Source organism: Alexandromys fortis, unplaced genomic scaffold (genome assembly GCF_014885135.2).
Source record: "Alexandromys fortis isolate MF-2015 unplaced genomic scaffold, M_Fortis_MF-2015_v1.1 scaffold_30, whole genome shotgun sequence".
Lineage (NCBI taxonomy): Eukaryota > Metazoa > Chordata > Mammalia > Rodentia > Cricetidae > Alexandromys > Alexandromys fortis.
Window position 1 is genome coordinate 10,766,878 of NW_026067922.1, and position 27,364 is coordinate 10,794,241.

Genomic DNA, 27,364 nt, shown 5'->3' on the forward strand with positions numbered 1-27,364 from the left:
GGCTGAGACCTGTCATCTATGTTCTCAGCCCTGATGGCAAGACAGAGGCCTATTTATTACTCTTTGAAATCACAACACCAAGCACTTCAAATGCATAGGTGATCACAGCTCATTAGTGGAAATGCCTAAGTTCTGTCTGCATGGGGGTGTGAGCTGTGGGGCACAGAAGAACCTCAGGTGCCACCATGGAGTGAGGTGTCAAAGGGCAGAGAACACATTGGATGGATGGATGGACGGACGGACGGACGGACGGACTGATGGCCTACAGACATGTCTATCCTGTTTTCCACTTCAGATAAGAGCATAAACATTGCAGTCGGGTAGAACGGTGTACAGGTAAGTTCAAGGGTTTATTCTTCTGGTAAGATGCATTGAGTCTACAAGCACCCAAGGAGCAGTTGGGATTTGGACTGCATGAGGAACTCAGCCTCTATTTTTATTCAGCAATACCTTTAATGTTTAGGGATATACTCTTCCATCCACTCCCTAGACACTAAAGCCAAAGCAGAATTTATAGGAAGCATCTTGCCATTACTAGTGAGCCATGTTAATAGTACATGACTGTCCTCATCTTAAATGATTGAACTGGCCAAGGGCTGTGATGGATTCCTATGAAAAACTAAGGACAAATGTCCAAGAGAGCAGTAGATATGAGGTGCAGGCATCCTACATGGTACACAGTGAGGAGGGGTAGGACCTCTCTGACGCCGCATACTAAACCTTCTTCTGTGCCTCCAGGCTCCCCAAAAATCCTTCCAGGCAAGGGAAGAGCCTGCTTATTCCAAACAGGCCTCTCAGCTTGACAATCCAATGTAGGTTGTACAGGGAACCACAAGAATTCTCTTCTTCCATGGGAAGAACACATTCTTATCTCTATCTGTCTCAGGGATAAACAGGGTTGGTATGATGACCGATATGAACTCAAACAGAAAACAAGCTGATTCCCACAGTGAAGGGTTTGCAAACTTAAGGACTAATTGTGTGTGTGTCCCCGTCCATCTGTGTCCAGGCCCTTGGATGGGTGCATGCACTGGTACACCCATGCATGTAGAAGCCAGGACCTCAGGTATTGTTCCTCCTCAGGGACAATGCACCATGCTTATTGTGGCAGGGTCTCTCACTGGGACCTGGGGCTTATGGATTCCCCTAGGCTGTCTGTCTAGCCAGTGCCAGGGAGCCAGCCATCGCCACCTCCTGCCATGGGAGCTCCTTTTGCTTCTTCTGCTCCTTCAGCTGATAGCATTTAAGATACCAGCCCACTTGGGTATGGTCTCTTATACTATAAATGCAGCTGTAAAGCCTGTGCTCACTCTCTTGTTTTAGACTCTCTTCCTGTTCCCAGTTCGTGCAGAGGACTGTGACCTAGGACAGTGATCTGTGAGTCTCCCCTAAGTAAATAACCCTTTTTTATACCTAATTCTGAACTAGTGTGGGATTATTTTGTGACCTCCCCCAGCAATGGGATGACAAGTGCACACTTCCTCATTGGCTTCACACATGGATGGTGGGAACAGAACTTGGATATTCGAGCTTGCACGACAAGCCATGTCCCTAGCCCAAACACATCAAGGGTTTTGGTTTTTTTTCCAAATAAAGAACTAAGTATTGTATATGATAACACACCAGAAAAAAATAATAAAAGCACCTTAAAAACAAAGATTCAGAATTCATATGGCTTGATATTTGGAAGTCTTTCATCCAACTCGTTTATTACAGAAACTTCTAGTTCTGCACCAAGCACAACACAATGAAATATTACACTGATTTTCACCATTGCACCAGCACTCACAAACGCACAGCCAATGTTGTCAATCAAATATACAGAAGTAATGATCCAAGCCTGAAATCCCAAGGGGAATTCTCTACAAAAACTGAAGTACATCTCTGCAAAGTGCCAGGGATATTCTCCTTCATGGTGTGTGACCAACATTTGAGGATGTGTCACTGTGGAGTGAGTCACTCATTTCCATGAGCAACTTTGAAATGTGTGGAACTAACAGAGTGTTCTGGCGTGTGTCCTTGGGGCCCTGGGTTATAGTGCACGTGCAGATAACCTGAGTGAGCCTGGGTACAGCTCACGTTCAGCTCTCACGCCAGAGCCTCAATGCAAGCATTCGTTCGCACCAAGACCTGAACAGGGCTTGGGAAGAATATCCGAGATCTCAGAGTGTGGTTGTGTGGAAGGTGTGCTCTGTTTCAGGGCAGAGTAATGGGGAATTTAAGAGATTTCAAAACCAGTTTCCCTAGCCAGGTGTGGTGGCTGTGTGTTGTAGACCAGCCTTGGTTACATGAACAGATCCCCACACAGGCCACTGCATGCTCTCAGCATGTCACTTGGAACAGAGGACTGCAGGGTGCAGATGAAGGGAGATCCTAAGGCTTCTCCTGGGCATGAGGAGAGGCCCGTGAACCTCTTCAGGCAGACGAGCTTGTCTGCCGTCCACAGCAACCAGAATACACACTAACACCGCTGTGGCCTCCCAAGGTCACTAGAGGACAGGCCACGAGCTCACTGTGGCAGGCCTATGCTTAATTACGTTCATCATTCCCAGAAGGGAACTATACGCGAGCCTGCTCCTCCATCCGGCTGTGGTCCACAGCAGCACGGTTGCCTCTCCTTGTCCATTCCTGTGAACTACATGAACCACTCCAGACTTTAACAGACACAACAACAACAACAGTGACTCTAGGTTTTCTTTCACAGAAAGAGTAACAGTCCAGTCTTTTTTCACTCTCTTTCCTTTTTTTGTTTTTGTTTTTTTGTTTGTTTTTTGGTTTTTTTTGTTTTGTTTTGTTTTGTTTTTTTCTTTTGTCTCCTCTGACTCAAACAATAAAATTTAAATAGGAAGATCTCTCAGGAGTAAAACACCCTTTAAAAAAATAAAACTTCCAAAAGTAAAGCAAAATCTTTTACCAAAATACTTTTCATTTTTCACATTGTTCTGAGACAGTTCAACAACTACCCTCTATCAGCTTAAAGAACTCCTGCTTTTTTTCCCCTTACCCTTAGACTGAATGGAAAAAGCTAAGGAAAATTAATAACTCAGAAATCCCAGAAGATGAGTGTGGCATACACAGAGTAAGGCTCTTTGGATTGTCTAGCACACTTAACTTTTAATGTACTCATGCCAGTTGCAATCCCGAGGGTCTGCTAGGATGCTCACAACAGCAGCCCAATGAGAGGAAAGTAATAAATAATATCTGCAAAGAAAATAATTTAACTTCTGGAAACTATGTTTCTTAAAAACAACCAGTTTCTTTAGCTGCACTGTTCTCCTTTGGCATAGGTGCTGCTCCAGTCCTCATTAGTGGTGCTTCCTGGCTGGCGGTGGGATGCAGACGAGACGCAGCATATGCTGCCTTGGGGGCTATCATTTAATGTAAGGCATCGCAGTTACGAAGAACTAGACAGTGCGCTTGAAGCAAATGCCTGCTGCAGATGTGTTAAGGCATAAACAATAGCCCAGCCTTGAGCTATGAGGAGTGGGGAGAGATGCAGCAACGGCACAGGCCGTCTTTAACCAGGGCAAATCAGGAGCTTATCTCCTACAGTGAAACTAAGTCAGCAATACTGCAAGGGAGGGGCTATAAAGTCAAAGCCTGAGAGCTAGGACCTATCGAGGCCCCGGAAGCTTCCCTTCAGAGCACTCAGACTCTGAAAAAAAACCCATCTCTATGTGTGGAAGATGGCACAGATGTCATTGTCATGGAAATGTGCCCCTTGTGCTACCATAAGCTGCACACATCAGAGTTCCCGGGGGGAGAAGGGGGAGCAAGCCAACACTGAGACAGCTCTCAGGTAGCCAGCCCACTTCTCCTGAGGGGTCACCACCCATACTGCACATTGACTAACTGCTGGAACGGGCTGGAGTGTGCAGCTCTGTGCATGTCACCCCAGACAGAGGACCACTTTGCACGTTACTAGTGCTCCTAATCCTCACGCGGTCCACGGGATGAGATGCGGCCTCCATCCACCCTCCACGCTTAGCAGTGTCACCCCAGGGCAGGCAGGTCAAGGAAGAAACACTTCTCTCTTAGGCAGATGGCCACATGTCAGCCTTCCCAGCAGCTCCAGGGTCCCCAGAACCTATCCTTTAATGCTTGATGGCATCAAGCTGAAGCTGAATGTACGTCCTGGTTTTCAAAGGGTGGTGGCGGCTCTCTCCAAAAGGTGAAGTTACTGAAAGTATCTGAACAGGGGAAGTCGGAGGAATGGCTTCTCTTCAGCAATGGGAAGACGTGGTCAACCACTTCACAGAGCCTTACATACCTGAAAGCGAACAAAAACAGTAGGTTCATTACCCATGGAGCCGCACCAGATACATGAAGATGAGTGCCGGACTCTGGGCTGCACTGTGGGCTGGGGAGAAATAGAGTATCGTAACGCCTGTGAGCAGCCATCAACCCTGCCTCAGCACAACCTTTCTAGCCTTGTGAGCTAATGGAAGCTTGAATGGGGAGACTGAATATGCGAAAAGGAGAACGCTCCCCAAAGGGGCCAGCCTGACTATGCATGAAGAACAGACAACAGCCACAGAGATGCGGGGATGGACAGAGGGAGGGAGACCAGCATAGTCAGAGGCATCTGCTTCTACGGAGGCCACATGTGGGCTGCTGGGGGAGGAACCACAGACAAAGCCCATCTTCAGAGCAGCAGAGACGACCACATTCACAGTGACAAGATGCAGGGCCATGGGCTTATCAAAATGCAGGTTTGGCACCAATCCTCTCCGGTTCCAGCTGTGCTCTCAGGCAAAGGCTTGGACGTCTCTACACCCCGAGGCCCTCTACCGTAAAGGAAAGGAAATGAAAACTGCCATTTGCTTAGCGTCAGAAACAGAATAATATGGGCAATAATTCAATAGCATGTACCGGGAACTCATCAGTCAACGGTGGATCACCTGTGCTTCAGGAAAAAGTCCTGGCTGAGGGTCCCCAAGCTTGAGGCCTCACCCAGTCTTTCTTACTGTCTGACTCTGGGCAAGTATCCTGCCGTCCCTGAGCTTCAACCCCTTCATCCTCACAGTGTGTGGGACTGGACCACACAGGGGTTTCTAGCACCCCCTACCTCAGGGTACTTTCTCTGTCCCCAGGAAGATGTTGCCTAGCCATAGCCTGCACTACAGAAAGAAAGCAGCTCCATAACTGGAAGACCTCCAGGCCCCAGTGATGCAGGCATGCCCAACCCCCTCCTGCACAGCCTAGACTCCTCTTTGACAGTCCCTGGGCCCCTCTCCACCCACTCGTGCCGAGAACCAGAAGGGGCTTTCGAAACCCAAACTCCAGGAATTAGCATGTTCTGAGGCATGAAATGACTTCTTCAATAAGGCTGCGTGTGTGTTTAATAAAGGGCCTCCAATAGACTCGTGAGAAACAGTGCGCCTGCACAAAGCAGGGAAACCTCTCTTACTACTACACTAAGAATTATGTCTTTTCTGGGGATTAAAGCAAACAAACAAATTTTTAAAATACCTCCTGACTTGAAGGCTTATTAGTCTGAGGTTTGTGGCTATGGGGGTGTGGGACTCCCCACAAGGAGCTGTCCCCTGCCAGGCTGCAGAAGCCACCAGAACCAAGCTGGCAAGGCTCACGTGCCCTGGCAGCAGTGCCTGCTCCATGTGGGTGGCCCATTCCATCCTCCAGGCATGGGCTCCCTGGAGCAAGGACAGGACATTCCTTGTCTATAAAGGAGGAAAGCCCTGAACTCGGTTCTCTGCCCAGTGGGACTTCATCACTTAGAGACGGCCCAAGGACAAGCACCTGTTTGGCTAGAACTGGCCATACCCAAGGGCCTGCAAGACGGCTCAGGAGGTAAAGAAGCGCTTGCCTCAAAAGTCTGGTAGCCTAAATTCAAACCCTGGAGCCCACAGAAAGGTGGAAGTAGAAAATAGCCTCCACATATGCATGCACATGAACGTGTACACACACACACTCACACGCGCACACACACACGCACACACACACACGCGCGCGCACACACACACACTCACACATGCACGCGCACACACAACACACACACACAAATTAATAATCATTAAAAGAAAACATCATACCAAGCTCTGGGTCTTGGTATACATGCTTCCTGAAGATGGAGAATTCACCTCAGAGCACCTGTCTCAAGACCACAAGTGAAAGGGTCCTACCCGACCTGCTCCAAGGCCTGATCTCTCTACAAAGCCAGGAAGCCAGGGCTCCCTCACATTTGGAACTTCTCTGGTCAAGCTGGACTAAAAAAAAAAAAAAAAAAAAAAAAAAAAAGACCATCTTCACAGTGAAAAACTGCGCTCTCATTCTGAAAGTCAGACTGGCCTGGAACTCACTATGCAGCCTACAGCAGGCTTAAAAGTCACAGCAATTCTCCTGCTTCTGCTTTCCAGGGTGCTGGGACTGTAGGTGTGAGTCACAACCATGCCCAGGCTCAAAAAGAATGGGAAGTCCTCGCCAACACCAGGAGGAATTACAGCCCATGCCCCATGCCCAACTCTTCAGCTTACGCCAGTGCTGACATCACTTAAGTCTTAGGCTATTTTCCCATTTAGTACGGATCACATAAAACAATACACCACCACCTCTGCGGTGGGCAAGGCAGAGTGACAGACCCTACCTGGGCTGATGCACCCAGCAGGGCTGACATGAGAGTCCCACGTGAGCTGAGGCAGAGCCAAGGGTGATGCCACATGCCCTACAATGCCTCATTCAACACAGCAAACCAGCCAGGTGTGGTGGCGCACCCTGTAATCCCCATGCTGGGGAGAAAGAAGCAGGACTACCAAGCTCAAAGCCAGCCTGGACTCCATGGCAAGGGCCTGTCTCAATGCAAAGCAAACAGCGTTAAGCCAGGGACTGAGAAGGGCACCTCTGGAGTGCAATGCTCACCTAGCATGCCCACGGCCCTGGGCTCCATCCTCAGTACTATGGGGAAGAAAGTGTCACCTGGGTTACATTCCTAACTGACATTCTAACTCAGCCAACTGAATGTCTAGTTCCTGAACTCATTCAATTCCATTCCACAGAAGACTCTACCCTCTAGTTGAGACTTAACATCCTGAGGGATCTGACTTCGTTCTACTTGTCCAAAAACTAATCTGGAGACTGAAGACATGGCATTGAACTCCATTTTTAGAGGAAATAAGATTAAAACAGAGGCTAGAGAAATGGCTCAATTAATAAATTGCCTTCCCTGAAGGAATGAGAACCTGAGTTGACATTCTCAACATCCACAGAAAAAGTCAGGTATTATACATGCCTGCAACCCCAGTGCTAGCGCGCTGGACACAGGAAGGTCCTTGGAGCTCACTGGCCAGCCAGGACCATCAAATGGGTAAGCCCCAAGCTCAATGAGAGACTCTGCCTCAAAAAATAAGGTCACCATGATGAGGAAGACACATTGACCTCTGACCTCCATAGATAGGAACACATACAAGTATGCATACTGCATACATGTGTCCACACACACAAATACATGCAAAGATGAAAACAGAGGTAGCAATGGCTAAAGGGATCTGCAACAGACAGTGATGCTGGCTTCAGGACAGTGGGGGTGGGGGGCAGTTCCAGGGGAAGAGATAATACTCACGAGCTGATGTTGGTCTTGGCATGCTCCTGCACCAGCTCTCCCTTGGGGTTGACAGTGAAGATCCTGTTCAGGGACACGCCCACTTGCTTGTAGGAATATACATCCTGTGGTTAGAAAAAGTGATGTAACTGTCAGGGGAGGCACGGAATTCACTGTACAAACAAGTACATACCACCTTTCATCGAATGTTGTATTATCCAATTTTCACTAACCAGTGCTGCCCCTCAGGAGAATGGGCACACATTCAACTAGCTTTCCTCTGAGCCTCAGTTCCTTCACCTCTTCAGGACCTGAGCTGATGCAGGAGGTCCTTATACATATGTGCTGCTTTTAATGGTTGATGAATGAAGCTGTTTTAGCCAATGGCTTAGCAGAGTAAAGCCAGGCAGGAAATTCAAGCAGAGACAGAGAGTGTAGGAGGAGTCAAGGAGATGCCACGTAGCTGCCGTGAAAGGAGAAAGACGCCAGAACCTTTCTGGTAAGCCACAGCCTCTTGATGATAGAAATGGGTTAGTTTAAGATATAAGAACTAGATAGGAATATACCTAAGCCATTGGCCAGGCAGTGTTATAATTACTATCGTTCCCATGTGAGTATCCGGGTCTGGGCAGCTGGAAAATGGAAGAGCGGTCTCTGTTTACACTGAGCTGAGTTCCCACATCTCCAGCCACTCTGGCTGGCACTCCTCAGACTTATTTTCTGACCCATTTTCTCATTTCAAAATAATCTGCCACAGGTTTTTAAAGTAGAATTTTCTACCTCAGTGGGGTTGGAAAGATAGATAGCTCAGGGGTTAAGAACACTGCCTGCTCTTCCAAAGGTCCTGAGTTCAATCCCCCAGCAACCACATTACAACCATCTATAATGTGATCTGGTGGCCTCTTGAGAAAGAGACCTGGTCAGTCATCCCTCATCAACAGAACCACCATATACGGGCTACCCATGCCTGCTTCAGCATTGCCAGGGCATAAATTTCATTCATTTTCATTTTCAGTTAACACCCATCTATATTCTATAGAATACAGGACCTTCTGCCAAGAGTGGGTCACATACCCAACATCTCCACACACTTCTGCCACCCTATGAGTCTTTGCTATAGGCTTCAAACTGAACCTTCCAGGAAGCTTGGGTCCCACATGTCATCTCCACACATTTCCTCCAGCCAAGAGATCTCTCTACATGCTTCAGGGTGGAGGCACTGGACCCGAAACTGCCATCAGGCAGGGCTGGCACATTGGGCCCATCACTCAGAAAGGACCCTGCGCCTTCAGTGCCCTTATTTCACTAATGTAATGTTTCACAATTGCAAGTTTGTGGCCCAGGTCGCCAGCTTCAAACGCCTTCCAAGAAGACAGGAGACCATGTCCGATATGATTAACCTCTCTGCTTTAGGAGAAGGCTCATTTTACATGCACTCCTTGGCCAGGCCTTGGGGAAAGCTTGGGCACCAAGTATAATGTCTTAAGGCTTCACGGACCCCTCAGGTACTCACAGCAGGTCGGTTTCCAAAAGCAGCATAGAAGGGTTCTGTGTTTGGGAAAAACAGGTTTTTGATGTCTGTCAAACACTGGACTTTGAACTTTTCTGGCTTCTTTTCAATCACTTCTCTATTAAAACAAACAAACAAACAAACAAATGGTTAGCATGAGAGGATTTAGTTTGCATTAAAGTGGTGTGAGGATCACAAAAGCTGCCCAGTCCGACAGCCTGAGTATAGTCCCCAGGGCCACATTAGGAGAAGGGAACTGACCCCTGCATGCTGTCCTCGGACAGACACACACACACACACACACACACACACACACACACACACACACGCAGACACCACTGTACATGTGGCACTGTACACACAAAATAAAGAAATTTAAATTAGGAAATTTAAACTAGTCTTCAATATGCAAGCTATACACTTGGCCCAGCAGCCCAGGAAAACACTCAACTCAGAATGAACCACACTCTCAGCATAAGAAAAATACAGAGGACCATGCATGGCAGCGCACACCCTGAGATTAACAGAAAGAAGATCACCTCGGATACAAAGACACTGATCAACATCTAGTTAGGATGAAAACTCTTTTTTAACTTGTTATTGGTATGTATGTGTGTCCACGTGCTGTGTGAGTGTGTGTGTATGTGGCCTGTACAGGCCAATAGCTGATGTCCAATCCCCTGGGGCTAGAGTTACAGGTGGTTGTGAGCCATTCAGCATGGGTGTTGGGAATCAAACTCTAGTCCTCTGCAAGGGAAGTGCTTTTAACTGCTGAGTCATTTCTCTAGCCCCAGGATAAAAATTCTTACATCAAAAATAGAAAAAACTACTACAAAAAGCTGGTTGTGGTATCAAACACCTGTAATCCCAGAAATAAAGAAGGAGAGGCATGGGGATGGCCAAAAATTCAGGGGATAGCACGGTCTACCTACTGAGACCCAGTCGAAGACTGGGCTTCCCATAAGGCCCTATGCAAACCTCCTATGGAGAGTAAAACAAGGGTCTCCAGAAACAGTGTGGTTCAGTGCTGGGTTTTTGGATACCATAACAACATAAGAAAAGGGAAATAAAAGCTATAAAACTTAGGAAAATTTAAGGGTTAAAAGATATGAAGGACCTTTTTGGTTAAAATTATAAAAACTCAGGGCTTACTCATTGGGTAAGTACACTGGGTGTTCTTCCAGAGGACCTGGGTTCAATTCCCAGCACCCACATGGCAGCTCATAACTGCCTGTAACTCCAGTTTCAGGGGGTCCAGTACCTTCACACAGATATACATGCAGGCAAGACATGAATGCACATGAAATAAAAAAGATAAATAAATTATAAAAATATAAAAACTCACTGAAATATAATAGAGAAGAAAATCCTAAATAGACATACCAGATTCTTGAATTGGATGATTCAATATTATATCGAGCTATTAATTCTCTCTAAATTGGCCTCTAGATTCATTGCATTTTTAATCAAATCATAACAGACCTTTAATGAAACTTGGTTCTGAAACAGTGGGTCCAATATAGCTTGGACACCGCTAAGCATGGAAAGTGAGCATGAGGACCATGGACACTAGTCAGAAGAGGCCAGCTAAGAGGCATGTGTATGTGTGTGTCTGTGTATGTTAGTCTGTGTGTATGCACCACAAGCATGTATATGTATGTCTGTGCTTGTCTGTCTCTGTGTGTCTGTGTATGTGTCTTTCTATCTGTGTGTCTGTGTGTCTGTCTGTCTATGTGTGTTTTTGTGTGTGTGTGTCTGTGTCTATATTTGTGTCTGTGTGTATCTGTGTGTGTGCACCACATTCGTGTCTGTGTCTGTCTGTCTGTGTGCATCACATTCGTGTCTGTGTGTGTGTCTGTGTGTATCTGTGTGTGTGTGCATCACATTCGTGTCTGTCTGTGTGTATCTGTGTGTGTGTGCATCACATTCGTGTATGTGTCTGTCTGTCTGTGTGCATCACATTCGTGTCTGTGTGTGTGTCTGTGTGTATCTGTGTGTGTGTGCATCACATTCGTGTCTGTGTGTGTGTCTGTGTGTATCTGTGTGTGTGTGCATCACATTCGTGTCTGTCTGTGTGTATCTGTGTGTGTGTACCACATTTGTGTATGTGTCTGTCTGTCTGTGTGCATCACATTCGTGTCTGTGTGTGTATCTGTGTGTATCTGTGTGCATCACATTCGTGTCTGTGTGTGTGTCTGTGGCGGGGGGGAGGGGAACCAATGGGTGCATGTACAAGTGCAGGGGCCAGTGGTCCATCTCAGATGTCATTCCTCCGGAGCTGTCCCCTCTTCTACTTTTCAGATAAGGTTTTTTTCTCACTGATCCAGGACTCACCAAATAGGTGAGGCTGACTGACTTGTGAGGCTTAGGGATCCACCTGTCTCTGCCACCACACCCACGGCATCCTAAGAGACTAGAACCTGTGCTGGACCTCGCAGTCAGAGTTCATAATGTGTCCACTGTGAGCTCACAAGAGCAAGACTGCCATCCTGCTATATTCTCCAGCTGTTTGTCCAACCGGCTTTTAAGAGAACAATGTAACCATCAGCCTTGATTGCCTTGGGATTCCCATGTGATCAGTTTTTACAACCTAAGCTAATGGATGGCTGTAATCTTAATTTATGAACTCTTCCATGCTCCTGACCCAGAGTATCACAAGTGTGTGCCGAGATAACCACTTACTGAAAGCAGCAAAAACAGAGGTTAGACAAACTGTATAAAATTAATATCCACCATAAATGTTGAGCACGACATTTGGACACTGCTTGGTAAGCAATGGTGTTTGTTATCTGGGTCAGTCAGGGTCAGCTGGAGTCAGTGACCTAACCTCTTGTCAAACTCTGTTAAAGATTTCTGGAAAGTATCCTCCATTCCATGTTCATGTGATGCTTTCTGTGTGGTTCACTAAATACAAAGCAGAAACCCTTTGTTAGGAACAGACATAAACACACAGAGACAGGGACAAACACGGAGGCAGAGTTAGACACGTGACAGAGAGACAAGAAGACAGAGCAGAGGATGGAAAAGGAAGCAGAGAATTCAAATCTGGGTTCATTCTGGGCTAGATGGCACCAAGGGGAAGTGTCACACTCAGTGTGACACCAAGGGTAAGTCCTTTGTTAATGTGATGCTGATGTGTTATTGGTGACTCGAGTTTATTATGAATGCATTCAAAGCAGCTGCATTTTGGTGACCTGTGCAAGGAATCTCTAATGCATCTCTCCTCTCTCTCTCTCTCTCTCTCTCTCTCTCTCTCACACACACACACACACACACACACACACACACACGTGTGGTTCTGGATCTCAAACCCCTCTTCGCACTTGTAAGGCAAGGGCATTTATCAACTGAATCGCCTCCCCAGTGCTGTAGAATGTTATTTTAAGGTGTTACGTTTGCTTAGGCTCTGGAACGCTTGTTAACAATGTAAAGATGTGCTGCTTTTGTTCATGCTGCATTTGATTAACTGTGAAGCTGTGATTCTTTGCCTGATGTCTAACAAAGAGCTGAACAGCCAATAGTGAGGCAGGAGAAAGGATAGGCAGGGATGGTAGGCAGAAAGAATAAACAGGAGAAGAGATCTGGGAAAAGAGAGGAAAGGAGCAAGATAAAACAAGGAGTGGAGGATGACAGGGACCATCCACCCAGCTATACAGCCAGCCACAGAGTGAAAACAAAAATAAGATACACACAAGTAAGATAAAGGTAAAAGCCCGGAGGCAAAAGGTAAATGGGATAATTTAAGAAAAGCTGGCTAGAAACAAGCCAAGCTAAGGCTGGGCATTCACAAGTAAGAATAAGCATCCATGTGTGATTTATGTGGGAGCTGGGGGCCAAAGAGCCCTATAGAGCAAAGAGGAAAAAACAAATAACACTCCAGTCCAACAGTCTACTCATTCTGCAAAACCTGCAATGGGAGAGAAAACAAGGCTGGGCAGCAGGTCAGTGCAAGGGTCTCAACTGGCAGGACAGTACCTGTGTAAGGCAGAGAAGAGGCTGCTTGGGCTAAGCAGAAGTGGCCCCTGCGGCAGCACCGTGCCCCTCTCGTTGACCCAGTGAAGGTAGCCCCTTGTCATGTCTGCCATTCCAATGGCACGTGCCGAACAGTAGAGAAACTTGTAGCCGTTCCTGAAAGACACAACCCATCTCCCTTGAGAATAGCGCTGTACGATGGGACGTTTCAGCATCTCGAACCCTCACCACCTGCCCTATGAAGAAAGGCATGGTTGGAAGTAGCCCAGAGGTAAAAGTCTATATTCTGTAAAATGTTATTTCCAGTTGAGAATTAGCTTCAGTGCCGCTCACTACATCCTGGGTCCTATATCTAAAGTGGCCTTCCAAACAATAAGCCACCATTCACCTCTTCTGCATACCAGACAGCACCACGCTTCCTATAGCCTGACAGTGGTTGCGGGGCCCTTGGTCAGTTCAAGAATGAAAGGGCGCTTCTTGGGGTGGGGTAGGGTGGTAAGACTTGTCCACCACAGAGAGGGCAACGCTACAGACTTTCCCACCCCCATCAGCCCTCGGCCACATGCTCTGAGCCCTCCATACAGCCCAAGATTGCCAGAGATGCCCATGTCCTCATAGACAGAGAGCCCCTGTCCTCATAGGGGATAGAGGGCTGTGGGCAAAAACCACAGCAGCAGTGGGGTGCAGGGGGGACGGGGAAAGGAGCATGATACACCGTCTGCTCTTGCTTGTCGAGTTCTCAGTGAGCCCCATGGGGGTCTGCAGAGCACTAGAGCTGAGCACAGCAGGGAACCTGTTTCCAGGCTTCTCATTCTGCCCCAGTCTCTACACTCGGCTTTATTAGACAATGCAGGGGCTGGAGAAATGGCCCAGTAGGTGCAATGGGTTAAATGACAAATAGTGCAAAACTGACCACCGCATACCACCCGAACCCATCTGGGGAGACTGATGGCTGGCACCCACCAGCCGTGCCAGCACTCCCATGGCGAGATGGGCGGCACAGACGGGAGAATCAGGCCAGCCAGCCTGGAGTACACAGCAGTGGTAGAAACAAGAGCGACCTTGTCTCAGCGAGGTGGAAGGTGAGAATCAACTCCTGAGAACTGTCTGTCCTCTGACCTCCACAATCAGGCTGTGGCATGCACAAACACAAACACACACACAAACACACATATGCACCACACACGCACACACATACACACATGTAGATGCACACACACACGTACAATAAAAATTAAAAAAACATTTCAAAGCCCACAATCCAGACAGACTTTAAATAGTTTTGAATGGTTTACCACCATCAAATTTTCCAAGACAAGCTTGTAGACTGGGGTCCTCAGCACAGCTATCTTGGAGCAGGGAGATGTCAGATGCTTACAGTGATGCACTGTGAGACACAGCATCCCTGCTTCCGCCCACCGGGTGCCCACAGCACACAGTAATCATGACAATCAAAAATGCCTTGAAGCATGGCCACTCGTGCCTGAAATCATAGCACTTGGGAGGCAAAAGCAGAGACTGAGTTCCAGGTCAGTCTGGGCTACATAGTAAAAAACCCTGTCTCAAAACTAAGTCTCTAGATGCTGCTATATATTCAGCAGGGCGGTGTGGGGGACCCCAAAGCTACCCTCAGTTGAAGGCCCCTGCTGTGGAGAGAAGGGAGTCTGGCCTCATTTGTAATCCCAGGGGAAAGACAATCTTACCTGCCCCCTAAGGAAGCAAGTGAGTTACAACTCCATGCTCGGAGGGAGAGAGACTGTATGGGGGGGGGGGGGGGGCGCAACCTGGCGGACAGAAGATGGAGGTCAGGTGCTCTATACTTACTGACTGACTTTATGGTACAGCTTCGCTATGCCCTGGTGGGTCCAATCCTTTCCCAGTGTGGGCAAAATATGACCAAGAGTATCCGATCTAAATAAAGATGAAATACATATACATAAGCCAAATGCTACTGTAAGAGGAGGAGAAAAAATGTCCAATTGGCTTAGATACACTACTTGTGCCCCATAAAAATAGTATGAATGAAGGCTCAGAGGTAAAGTTGTTCGCTGCCTTTGATCCCAGGCACCCACATAGCAGGAGAGAACAGACTGTCCCCAAATTGACCCCAGAGGTCCATGCTTATGCACACATGGGTACACCCACAAAAAATGTATAAAAAAGAAAACCAAAAGAAGTAATAGCATGAATAAGAGCCAGTGGAAAGCCCAGGCTCCCAGAGTCAAGTGAGGACACTACGGGAAGGCCATGGTGAGCCATCATGCTGAGGACTGGGTTTGCCAAACCCAACTGTGGGGCTGCTAACCATTCCAGAGCAACGTTCTCCAAAACCCACCAGGCTAGGGAGATGATACCCAAACAGAAACAAGTCACCAGACCCTAGTGGCAGCCAAAGTACTGCCCCTATCTGCACAGTTCCAGATGCACCAGAAACTGGACGTTCCAGCTCCCACGACACTGCCCAGAGTGCGATGGAAGCCAGCTCCAGACCGTGCTGTGGTCAGACCCACCTTGTGATGGTCCCGTCGATATCTGAGATGATCACTTTGTCATCCCAGTTCCACAGGTAGATGGTGCCTTCACAACGGCAGGTGCCCTGGTACTGCGTGGTGACACTGAAAACCACATCATTGGGGCCATTCTTCAACTTCAAGCTTTTCTGAAAAACATGAACCATTTGGTGCTCGATAGGGAGGTCCAGATGCGGGGTGGTTTGGCCTCTGCAGGCTTTAAAATCAAACCTGGCTTGCCTAGGCCATTGTGAAATTCTCTCTTCTGTTTCTGGATGTAATTCTTTTCAGGGCTGGACAGGCAACCTAAGTCAGTCCTAGCTTTCCCCCGCCCCACCAGGGAAGCAGCCACCGACCCCTTACAAAGCATTCTGCTGCTAAGAGCCTCACTGACTTAACCCAGCACAGAGAGTGAGTGCACGGAGCTAAGTGACCAGCGGCTGCCAGGCTTCACCAAAGAAATGGGAAGGGTCTTGTGAGAACGCAAACATACGACAGGCAAACATGTCTCCCTCAATAGCAGGTTTTTATTGATTTTATAATAACACAGACTGGAAAGAGAGGCCTTGAATCCATAAAAACAAAGACTAGGCCCAAGCATGTTATACCAAATTCAGGAAACAAAACTACCTTTGGTCGGTCTTCAGTCTTTGCTGGTACACTCTAAGACAGGGCAGCTGACCCACAGACCCACACGGTTGACTCTAAGTGTCCCCTGGGGTGCTACAAGTGGCTAATGTGGGGTCATCTTGTCCCATTAAATACCATCCTATCAAAACCTGCTCCCCATAAATTCTTGCAATAGATGCACAAACTTTAGTGTAGAAAAGCAGAGTTACCTGCACTGGATGACCTTGATTTGAAGTTAAGTCCAGGGTTGGAAAGACCTCATTAAAACTAATCTAATCTCAATCTCTCTCCTCTCTCTCTCTCTCTCTCTCTCTCTCTCTCTCTCTCTCCACACACACACACACAAAGGGGGGGGGCCTCTGTTTCCTAAAATCCTCTAAACCCCATCACGCCTGCTTGATCTCCACCTATTTTATAGATGCATTTGAGTTAACAGGCATCTCTCTCAAAGCAAAAGCACTCATGAGAGACATTCCAAAGTCTCCCGGCCACTGGTAACGAGGATAAATGGGCTCGGGCAAAGCTACCTCCTCCTCCTAGGTCAGAAAAAAAAGCAACTCAGAGTGCAAAGTCATGTAGCAGGTCCACACGAACAGATACAAAGTCAGGGCGGAAACACGGGGTACCAAAGTAAGGGTGTGAGGTCACCAGCAGGCATGATGGCATAAGAAAGGTCCTAGGAAGGGCTAAGTGATCACAAAAGTAGAAGGAACCCCCAAACCTTCAAGAAAGCCCTAACCCTATCTGGCCATGACCTGTACTAAGAGCACAAGACTCACCAACTGCTCCGAAGTGAGCCGCAGGGTCTTTTTGTAGCTGACGTTGGACAAAAGAGAGAGGTGGCTTGAGCTGGATGGCTTGGCGGCGGAGTGTTCTTCATCGCTGGAGGATGACTCGTGCTTTATTCTGGAACACATGGCGATGTAATTAGGAGACGCATCTGGGTAACCATTAAAAATGCATTAGGCCCAAATCAATGAGTTAGTCAACTGGGTCTCTTGGGTGGTCATTTGCCATATGGCTTTAGATTTATCAATGAACTCTCCGATAGCCCCATTCATACATGACTTCATTGTAGAGGGGGAGGGGCTGCTGCTCCTCATTCACTCCCGGTTTATCAACTCTCATCACTCACTTTTAACGAGTGTGATTCCACGCCTGGGGAGCAGGGCTACGTCCATTCTGATCCAGACAGTCACACATGCACGCACACACACACACGCACACACACACGCACACACACACACGCACACTTACACACATGCCTGATGAACATGTCCATTCTGATCCAGAGTCACATATCTGTTCACATGCATACACACATGCATGCGCACATGCGCACATGCACACACACGCATGCACACACACACACACACACACACACATTTCTCCCTCTTCTCTTTCCACTGAAGGCTGTGGGCCAAGCCCTGAGAGTCCAAATGTCTACAGTCCAAACACCATCAATTCTCTTCTATCCAATTTCATCAATTCCACATATCCAACTCCAAACAATTAGGGCTCTTCCTGGACCTAAGAAGACCTAAGGACCTAAGAAACTGGCGGTTCACCCCCTGCCCCCAAGACTCCTAGAAGTCACAGAATCCACAGACCACTGCTGCAGCTCTTCTAAGGGCTCCTACAGGCTGAGGCTGGGAGGCAGGGTAAGGCTCAGGACCATCGTCTTTTACATGTCTCACAGAAAGCAAGCCAGCAAATTAGCTTCCCCCTGAGTTCAATTCTACGGCTTCATCCTCCAACCTAGTACTTGTTCTGCCTCCCAAGTCATAGCACCCTGCAAAGTACTTGCTAATGGCTTGGACTGAATGGAAAAAGCCAACTGCCCCCAAAGCAGGCATGCCCCTGATGGTCTCTCTACTGCTGTGATAAAACAATGACCAAAAGCAACCTGGGGAGGATAGGTTAGGTTTATTTCAGCCTCGCACTGTCTGGTCACACTCCATCACTGAGGGAAGCAGAGCCATAACTCAAGGCAGGAACCTGGAGGCAGGAGCTGAAGCAGAGCCCAGAGAGGAACGCTGCTTACTAGCTTGCTCCGCGTGGCTTATTCGGCCCAGGGATAAATGACACTGCCGATTGTGAACTGGGTCCTCCCATATCAATCGTTAAGTAAGACAATACCTTACAGGCTGGCCTATGGGGCAATCTTACAAAGGCATTTTCTCAGTTAGGATTCCTTCTTCCCAGGTATGCCTAGGTTTGTGTCAAGTGGACAAAAATAAATAAATCAACCGGCACAGCACTTTCATACCCCTTTATACAGACAACACGCACACGGCTCTCCTCCTTCCTTGGCTCAGGGAGTGTTCCGTCTCCTTCCAGCCTGTTCCTGCCTCCGTTTTTCCTGGCCTGCCTTACGGCCACGCAGAGAGCCTCCCATACAAGCTTTCCCACCATGGCTCAAAAAGTGATTTATACAGCCTGATGCTGCTCAGGACTGAGGAGTCATAGGGAACACTCACACAGCACCCCCACTTCTGTGTGGAGCCAGATACTGAAAAAAGCAGACAACATAGTCCAGTCATCCCTGCTCTCTTCAGGTTTTTGCCTAAAAAAATTTTTAAAAAATGAATGACCACACAGCCACCAGCACTGGAGGAGTGCTCTTGGAAGTCACAAAGCTTGTGAATAAATTCTGGGATCAGCAGCCATGTCAATGGAGACAGACTATGTATGGGCTGCAATCCAGTTATCTGAGGCAGACCTGTGGTCTGTGTGAGTCAGGGTGTAGACAGCAGCTATGATCTGAAAACCCAAAGTTGCCAGCTCAAGGAAACACACACTGCACTACTTAAGATGAATTCCTTCATTCTAAGGTCCAGAACATATTGAATTCCACCCCGCCAAAACTCAGGCTGTGGTAGTGAACTGTGGGGAGAATGACTGACAACAGAGGAATCCTCTCTGTGCCTCAGTCAGCGCCGCCATAAAAGCTCAACCAAAGTCCCTTCCTGTTCCAGTATCTGCAGATCCCACCAGGAGCACTAGTCCTTCTGAACCGACATCCTAGAGGTTTCTGGACAGGCAACCCCAGTCCTGGAGCCCGAGTCCCATGATAAATGCTCCCGACAAAGGCTCTCCTCAGGCAGGATGGGCTGGAGGCCCTGGCTCAAGAGGAAACCCCTTCCTGCTCCAAGCAGTCTAAAGCAAAATGAGATCTAAACAAACTCGCGGCCCTGAGTAACAACAGCTTGATGTGTGCCTCTGCCGGAGGGGATGAGCGTGCACGTCGGAATGGCTGTGATTTCCATCTGCCGCTAAATTCATGTGGCATGCCATGTTGGAGGAAAGTAGGAAGGGAAACACTCGAAAACAAAAATGGGAACTGTACAGTTGGCTGCCGCCAGTTCTCTGACAGGCACAGGGACAGCCAGTAGAGGCTGCCACCTTCCAAGACCTCACCACCCTGGGTGGAACAGGGTGCTCCTAGCCAGAGCCCCCACATCCCGCTTGAACCAACTCAGTAAATGTCACTTGTTCTACAGTGGCTGCAAATGGCGACAAAAGGCCCCAAGTCAGTTGAAAATCTGTGTTCAGATGAGGAACTGTGAGCAACATTTAAGTTAGCGCTTGTCACAGTGCACATTTTTTAAATGGCATTTTAATTATTTGTGTGGTGACAAGCTGTTTGCTCAATTATGGGACTTTGGGGACTGTTCTGTCAATCAAGTCTGCCAATTAGGAAAACATTCTGATGCCAATTTTTTTAAGTCATCTATGTGACTCTGATAAGACTGGATGTCAAGGGTGCCACCATACATGAAGAGGTTACACTCCTCCAGAGAACTCCCACTTATACCAGAACCTTGATCCCGTCACACATGAGCCAACGTACAGTTGTTCAGGTTTGGTAAGCATAATTCAGAATGGGGCAGAGTGGGGCTGCTTTCCCTACCAGGAAGGCACTTCTCCACAGGCAGACGGGAGGAAAACCCAGCAGAGCAGACATAAGCTTCCAGAGCTGTGCTCAGCTCAGAAGGGCTCCACAGTGTCCTGCTGTCCCTCCACCCTCAGTCCGGCCCTGGGTCCCTGAGTTCCTCCACAGCCAGAAATAGAAAGAATGAATGTGGTGACAGGAACAATGGTGGCACCATGTCCTGGGTCCAACCCCTTTGCCAAGGTGTCACAACCCATGCTTTGTAACAGCTCGCTGGGCCTCAGGGACCATCTCTTCAGGTCTAGGCCTGGCCTGTGGGCAGCAGTTTAAGTTCGGAAAATACCCAGTACTTGGTCCATGCAATAAGTCTTAAAATAGTCTAGAATGCCCAGTTTAAGATGATCACATGTCCCTCAGGTGTCTGTGGTCTGGCCTGGTGGGCTTGTGCATTCGGATCACCTTGCCAGGGTCACTGTGAGCATTCAGCAAGGTGGCAGGGGAAAAGAGACGCCAGGGTCTCTCGTCCTGACTCAGAGATGGTGGAGCAGAGTGGCATCCTAATGAATCAAAGACCACAGGGAGGCGATCTAACACCACCCCTGTTCCATACTGCACAGACAGAACGCTTGACCAGAATGCCACAAAGACAGTGTTGAGGCTCACACTGCTGGGCATCTCACCCACTCCAGGAAAGGGCAGAAGAGAGCACAGAACAGCAGGGCCAGGAGCAAACCCACCACCTGAACACCAGCAGCAAAAATGGGAATCCTCCCGCTTCAGGATCACGTGAGCTGAGAAACAGCCCAACCATGCAGAACACTCCCCAGTCCTCAATTCTACCCCACCCCACCCCCCAACTAGTGCTCTACAAAGTACATGCTCCCTTACCAGAGGCACAAGTTTCTACTTCCAACAGAGAATTCCAGAAATATAATCTAAGGTACAGAGCTGTGGCCAGGAGCCAGAGGACAAGAAGCCTAAGCTAGCTTTCCCTGTGAATAAACCAACATGCAGGGAAGCCCTCATCGGCTCAGGCAGAGTTCAGTGTTCTCAACACGCCCAGGTGTAAGTGGCCTGGCCTTGGCCTCAGAGCACTAAAATAAGGAAGGTGTGAATGGGACCCATAGTGACTCTGTCCTCGTTTTAACTCAGTCTCGGGTTCCGCAGGAGCAGGAAGACAGCAAAGGTCGAGATGTTGACATGTCAGTGTGATACTGGCACAGACTGTCCCATGTCAACCTCTGTTCCAGTGACATCACCCAGAGTCAAGGCATATAGAGACGAGACTGACCCGAAGACAGACTAACTATTGCTGACTGGAAAGGGCTCAGTCGGTAAAGCGCTCGCTATGCAGCACGAGAAACTGAGTGGGGATCTCACCGCACCCACTCAAAAGCCAGGTGCAGTGGCTCACATCTGTAATCCCATTGCTGAGGGTGGGAGGCAGGTGTGGAGACAGATGGATTCCAAGGTCTCAATGGCCAGGCAGCCTACCAGAAACAGGGAGCCCTGAGGTCAGGGGGAGACCCGGCCTCTAAAGACATCCTTTAAAGGGCAGAGCTATGGCCTGGAACCAAGGGACAAGAAACCTTAGCCAGCTTCCCCTGTAAATGAACCAGCAAACAAGGAAGCTCCCATTGGATTAGCAAGAGTCCAGTGTGTTGACCTCTGACCTTTACACATACACGCATAGGCAAGTACACTTGTGTATGAGCATACCCACAGACAGACAGACAGACAGACACACACACACAAAAAAAAAAAAAAAACATGCTAGGATCATAGGAGACATTCTAGCTAAGTAGCTCCTTGGAGACTCACATATACCTTGAACCTCAACTGTCTGAGAGAGAAGCTGCACACACCGGAGAAACGAGAAAGACCAGTTAAACAAACTGCTCCAGGCCTCCGTCACCTAGTGTGGTGACTTCAGATCCAGTGGGAACTGAGGCCTAAGACGTGAGCCACTGGCTGACCTCATCAGCGTCCAGTGGGCATGCACATGACCCTAATTCAGTTCAAGAAAGGAATGGCACCATTGCCAGAAGGACACCCTGCCCCTGTACCTGGGGGCTAGGCCAAGCTGTGCAGGCTGCTCTCCCGTAGTGTGGCCCTTCCCTGGCAGGCACTGCTCGGGCTTGCTTTCCTGAGGAAAAGAAAAGAAGCCATTAGAGAAGGAGGAAAGAGAAAGGATGCTCCCAAAAGCTTGGGTCCCACTGCAGGACTCCCTAAGGCCCAGGGCAAGACAGGAAAGGCACACACCCAGGTTGAGGACTCCCACCCAGGAGGCTCTGGAGGGGTCTGTGTTATGGCAGGTCCCCATTACTTCTTTGCCTAGAAATATCGTAAGATTAAACTGAGAAACCTTTTTGACAGAAATGAGTCTGTTAGTTATCCATAAGTGTTCCTGGCACCCAACCAAACGTCATCATCCCTGTCACAGAGACACACGCTTTAATGGTGGCTGCCTGAATTCCTGAGGGTTTTCACAATATTTTCTTCTAATTGCCAATAGAAATGTTCGAAAATATTTGCATGCCATATTTTTCTCGGGGAAAATGAGAAAGCATTTATCTTTTCCGATGCTGTGTAATCCTAGTGGGAAATGTTCCCTGGGCATCCAGGAGAGGGCCCAGACCACTGCTCTGGCTTGGGAACCCTAGGACATCCTGCTGACTGTTCAGAGCTTTGTCTCCTCACTTCTCAAACAGGAATGAGGATGCTGAGCAGTGACTACTGATCCATAAGCCAGAAAGCCTGATGCACTGTAGGGAGGGAAGGGAAAAGGGAGGAGGGGAGGGGGGAGGGGGAAGGGAAGTGAGGGAGGAAACAGGACAGACCAGCAAACTACCACTGAGTCAAAAGAGGCCAGAGAGCATGTTGGGGGATGAAGGAGACACAATAAAATCACTTTGTGTATGTCCTTTAGTCAAAAAAACAGGTTAATGACCTCCAATGTCATATTTTTAATAAAGCAAGCAAGGTAGGCTAACTAAGTACAGTGGCTCATGCCTATAATCTTAGCATTGGGGAAGCTGAGACAAGAGGACAGCTATGAATTCAAGGTAAGTGGAGCTCTGTAAGAGTCTGTCACATAAAGTAATAGTGAATATCTTAAAGTATGAGACTAGGGACTAGTTTGAAATATGCCTTCAGCTGCTTGGTTGGTTGGCTGGCTGCTAGGTTGGTTGGCTGGTTGGTTGGTTAGATATAGGGTCTTGCTATGTAAGTCCTAGCTGACCTGACAATGACTATGTACGTAGCCTGAGCTGGCCTCCAACCTGTGGCAATTCTCCTGCCTCTGCCTCCTGAATACTAAAATTACAGGCTCACAATGCCATGCCCAGATTTACTCTGTCCACTTTGTTTGCTTTGGGGGTCTTGATTGGCATTTTGTTTGTTTCTGATTGATTGGGGGGAAGGGTGTGTGTTTTGTTTGGTTTGGTTTGGTTTGGTTTGGTGTTTGAGACAGGGCCTCATATGAAGCCTTGTCTGGTCCTGAACTCACAGAAATACTTGCCTCTGATTCCTGGGTACTGAAGTTAAAGGCCTGCATCACCACGTCCAGCTGCTGTTTGCTTCCATAAGAACAAAAGCAACTGCCGTGACCGTTCATTCATTATCAACCGAAGGATTTAACTGTGTGACTTGGCTGCCACAGGTAACTTTTCACTCAGCTAGTTCAGAAATATGGATCTGTATGAGTAACTGTATTTGCATTCTTTAGAGAAATATTTAATTCCATAAACATTCTTTTCTTTATACTGGCATTCCCCTCAATTCTAACTGTTGAGAATCTAGATACCCTACAAATAAGAGGTCTTAGAAATGGATTTCTGCCTGAAATTCTAGAACCTTCTGTCCTCTAGCTAATGAACTAGCCCTTTATGGCTGTAAGTCTACTGCAGGATAGCATCCATGTCATCCTGACTCGCTGAGACCCTTAGAGGTAATGCAGCAGGTAACAGCATGCAGACGCATCAGCAGCGTGTCAAAGGACAATCTGATCTGCACACAGCGCTTAAGGCACCTTCTCCCTTGGCTCCACAGACTCAGGTGAGCCCACAAATGTTTCTGGATGGTTTACATGGCCGCTGGTTTTCATGCTTCCTCTGGAAGCAGCTGTCCAATAAATACACACCAGACCCCTACACCCTACACCGTTCGTTCCACAGCAAACAAAGCTGTGCGTGGGTTCTGCCTTTGAGGATCTCAAGGTGTGGAGGAGCTGAGAAATGTTAGTCGAGCAGTCTCACTAATGAGTGCATTTACAAATCCTGACAAAATGCATGAAAGACAAAGTCATGGCCCATGCAAGCAGAGATGGTAAACCAGGTTAACCTGCATAAAAGGAGGAGTTGAGTTGTTGGTCAATTACGTGAAGGGAGATGTAAGGAATCCTGACAACACTGTAACATATGCAAAGGCCCTGAGGTAGATTCCATTTTGATCAACTATACTAAAGAGCAGACGGAAAGAGATGACAGTACTAGCAAGAGAGGTCAGAGCTAGAACACCCAGGTACTATAGGATGCTAAGGTCATTCAACAAAAGAAAGCCCTAAGTGTTCCTGAGAGCAACTCTGACTTCATGCCTTGATGCTTCTGCTTCGCTGGCTAAGTGATAAATGGGTATAGAGTACAAACAATTGCCTGATTTGTCTGGTGTGAAAATAAGAAATGGAGTCATTCCAAAGGGCCTGTGGGTGATTAGGGAAAACCAAGAGGTGAAAGCCGAAAAGAGGGCCTTAAGATCCACTGAGGGGCTGGTCAGGGGAGGAGCCATTAAGAGGGAAGCGAAAAGCTAGGAGAACACGGAGCTGGAGGCCAAACAAGGGCTGAGAGATGGAGAGAGGCCTTTCAGAGATCACAAACAAGTTCTCATGTATCCAGCCTGTGCCTTCAGAGACGTGGCTAAGGAGGCTGAGTCAACAGCCATGCTAAGACGCACTGGCATTACCCTCACCAACATCACATATTCTAAAACCTATGTTATGTGGGAACCCTTCTGTGGTGGTGAATATTGTCAATGTGACAAGATCTGAGAAGACCCACCCTGACTGTGAGCAGCACCATTCCATGGACTGAGGTCCTGGACTGAAGACAGGGGTGAGTGCCAACCCAGCACCAGGCTTTACCTCACCGCTTCTGCGGGCAGATGTGAGCGGCTGGATCATGCTCCTTTCCCGTTTCCACCGTCGCAGGTCATACTCTCTAAATCTCTGCCTCCCTAAGTGGCTTTTGCCAGGTGTTGTGTCCCAGAACAAGAAATGCACCTAGTACATCTTCTTTACTGATACAGAAACCCCAGAGTGGAAAAACAACTCAACCTGGGGCTGCAGGCAGAGGGTGGCAGAGCCAAGCTCTGCTGCCCCCCTCTTCCTCATCTGCCTTCTGCTCTTGTCCCCTCTCCAGGAGGGCCAGCTCGCCGAAACCCAGTGTTATGGCACTCATTTCACTCACACAAGCTGAAAGAAGCAAACCTGACTACACAAAACCAAAATGCGCCGAGTGCAACCACCACGCCACGCTCCCCACTTACTTCTTTGATTGTGGCGTTTCTTCCCCTCCAGGAAAACCACCATCTTCCTCCCTTTTTGGGCATCTTATCTCTCATGATGGATTCCACAGTGGCCTGTTTTAAATGGATGGTAACATAAATAATGGAACCAAAAAGAAAAAAAGAAAAGAAAAAGGGAAAGGAAAAGAAAAAAAGCATCAACTTAGCACACTCGAAACAAAAGAAAATGTACTTGCAAATTAAAGGAGGCGGAAGAAATAAATAATAAATAAAACGTAACGCAACATACTGTGGGCGGACTGAAAATTTTAGAAAGGCAAAACCTAATGGCGTCCAAAATCACGTGAAGGTAACTGAGGCACGAAGACTTAAGAAGATGGGAAAAGAACCAATGAACAACAAACAAAATACAACACAATAACAACAGGAGAGAAAGCATTAGAAATCATTAGTGGTTAGTAGATCTTAAGTTTTCAAATTAAAATAGCTAACTGATTACAAAGCCACTAGCCACAGTATGATGATGATAAAATAAAACAGGAAGCAAAACATGACCATACGGTGTAGGGTCCAACAGCCGTAAACAAAATATACAGGCTTTTGCTGTTGTTGTTGTTTTAGGTAAGCATGTCTCCAAAGCTCAACCGACTAAACTTTAGCAAATTGATTTAAAAATCAAGAGTTAAAAATAAAATCCAAATGGACAGCTTGAATACATCACAGTGTAATGCGGGAGATTAAGTATGAAATGCTAATTTTATAAACATTCCCAAGAACAACATCTGCCTTCAGGCTATTTTAGGGCCCAGGTAAATGTTATATGATTTTCCTTCTTCCCTTTTAGACAGATTCTAAGTAGCTAGACAGATGCTTCACAGGTTAAGCCTCAAATAAGCAATTCATATTCAAAGCTCATCCACTGGCACAGAAGACAAAGGGGCCCAGGGAAATGCAAATCATGCATAAGATGTTCAGGGACAGCACAAATCTATTGTCCACTCCCCTTCTCCTCCCCCACCAAATCCAACCACAGATAACAAGCCCCAGGCAGAATCTAAGGTTCTTTTGAAGAGTCAGCAAACAAAAACAGCAAAGAAAACTCCTGGACAGGATTATGGCAAGTAGACGCTAGTCCTACAGGGTGTTAAGTCTACAAGTGATCTTAAAAACCCAATGTCGGGTTATGAGCAAACTTCACTGAAAGAGGAAATCTAAAGTTCAAATTAAGAAATGAACCTAAATTCACAGATAAACGGAGCAGCCACCACCAGGCATCGAGCAGAAAGCCACCACCGAGGGACACCAGGGTAATCCTGAGATCCACACCGAGGGACACCAGGGTAATCCTGAGATCCACACCGAGGGACACCAGGGTAATCCTGAGATCCACACCGAGGGACACCAGGGTAATCCTGAGATGACTTTCAACTGTTCTGGACCCTGTAAGTCGAGCACCCACCTCCCTCCAAACTGTGGTCCAGAACCAGGCAGCAATGTGTTCAGGGAGGCTTTCAGAGAAAGGCGGACTCAGTTCCTGGGACAAAACGCCACTTGCACTGCTCCATTCACGATCGTCCCATGGCTCTGCCAAGGGCCATTTCAGAAGCGATCAAATGCTGGGCAAAGGAACATGAAGAGCCTGACCTGCCCCCATCCCAACTCTAGATGTCGTTATGTAAGGAGATGTGTGAAGCAGGGTCACCAAAAGTCACAGAGCAGTCACGCAACCTGCCAACCATTACCTCTAGTATCATGTAAGACACTAAACCCAC

The 27,364-nt window shown here is 47.8% G+C and overlaps 1 protein-coding gene across 4 annotated transcripts in view; it reads right to left on the reverse strand.

The window, feature by feature from the left end:
• Window positions 1-1,672: 1,672 nt before the first annotated feature.
• Lpin1 (lipin 1) overlaps window positions 1,673-27,364 on the reverse strand; it is a 122,240-nt gene continuing 96,548 nt past the window's right edge. For all 4 annotated transcript variants that reach the window (XM_050141817.1, XM_050141816.1, XM_050141815.1 and 1 more), the window contains 9 exons: window positions 25,614-25,706; window positions 22,139-22,218; window positions 16,957-17,083; window positions 15,548-15,696; window positions 14,862-14,948; window positions 13,041-13,193; window positions 9,069-9,183; window positions 7,577-7,680; window positions 1,673-4,270 (listed from right to left, as the gene is read on the reverse strand). In XM_050141817.1, coding sequence (XP_049997774.1) covers window positions 4,111-4,270; window positions 7,577-7,680; window positions 9,069-9,183; window positions 13,041-13,193; window positions 14,862-14,948; window positions 15,548-15,696; window positions 16,957-17,083; window positions 22,139-22,218; window positions 25,614-25,706 — 1,068 coding nt within the window. In that variant the 3' untranslated portion in view covers window positions 1,673-4,110. The remainder of the gene's footprint in view (window positions 4,271-7,576; window positions 7,681-9,068; window positions 9,184-13,040; window positions 13,194-14,861; window positions 14,949-15,547; window positions 15,697-16,956; window positions 17,084-22,138; window positions 22,219-25,613; window positions 25,707-27,364) is intronic.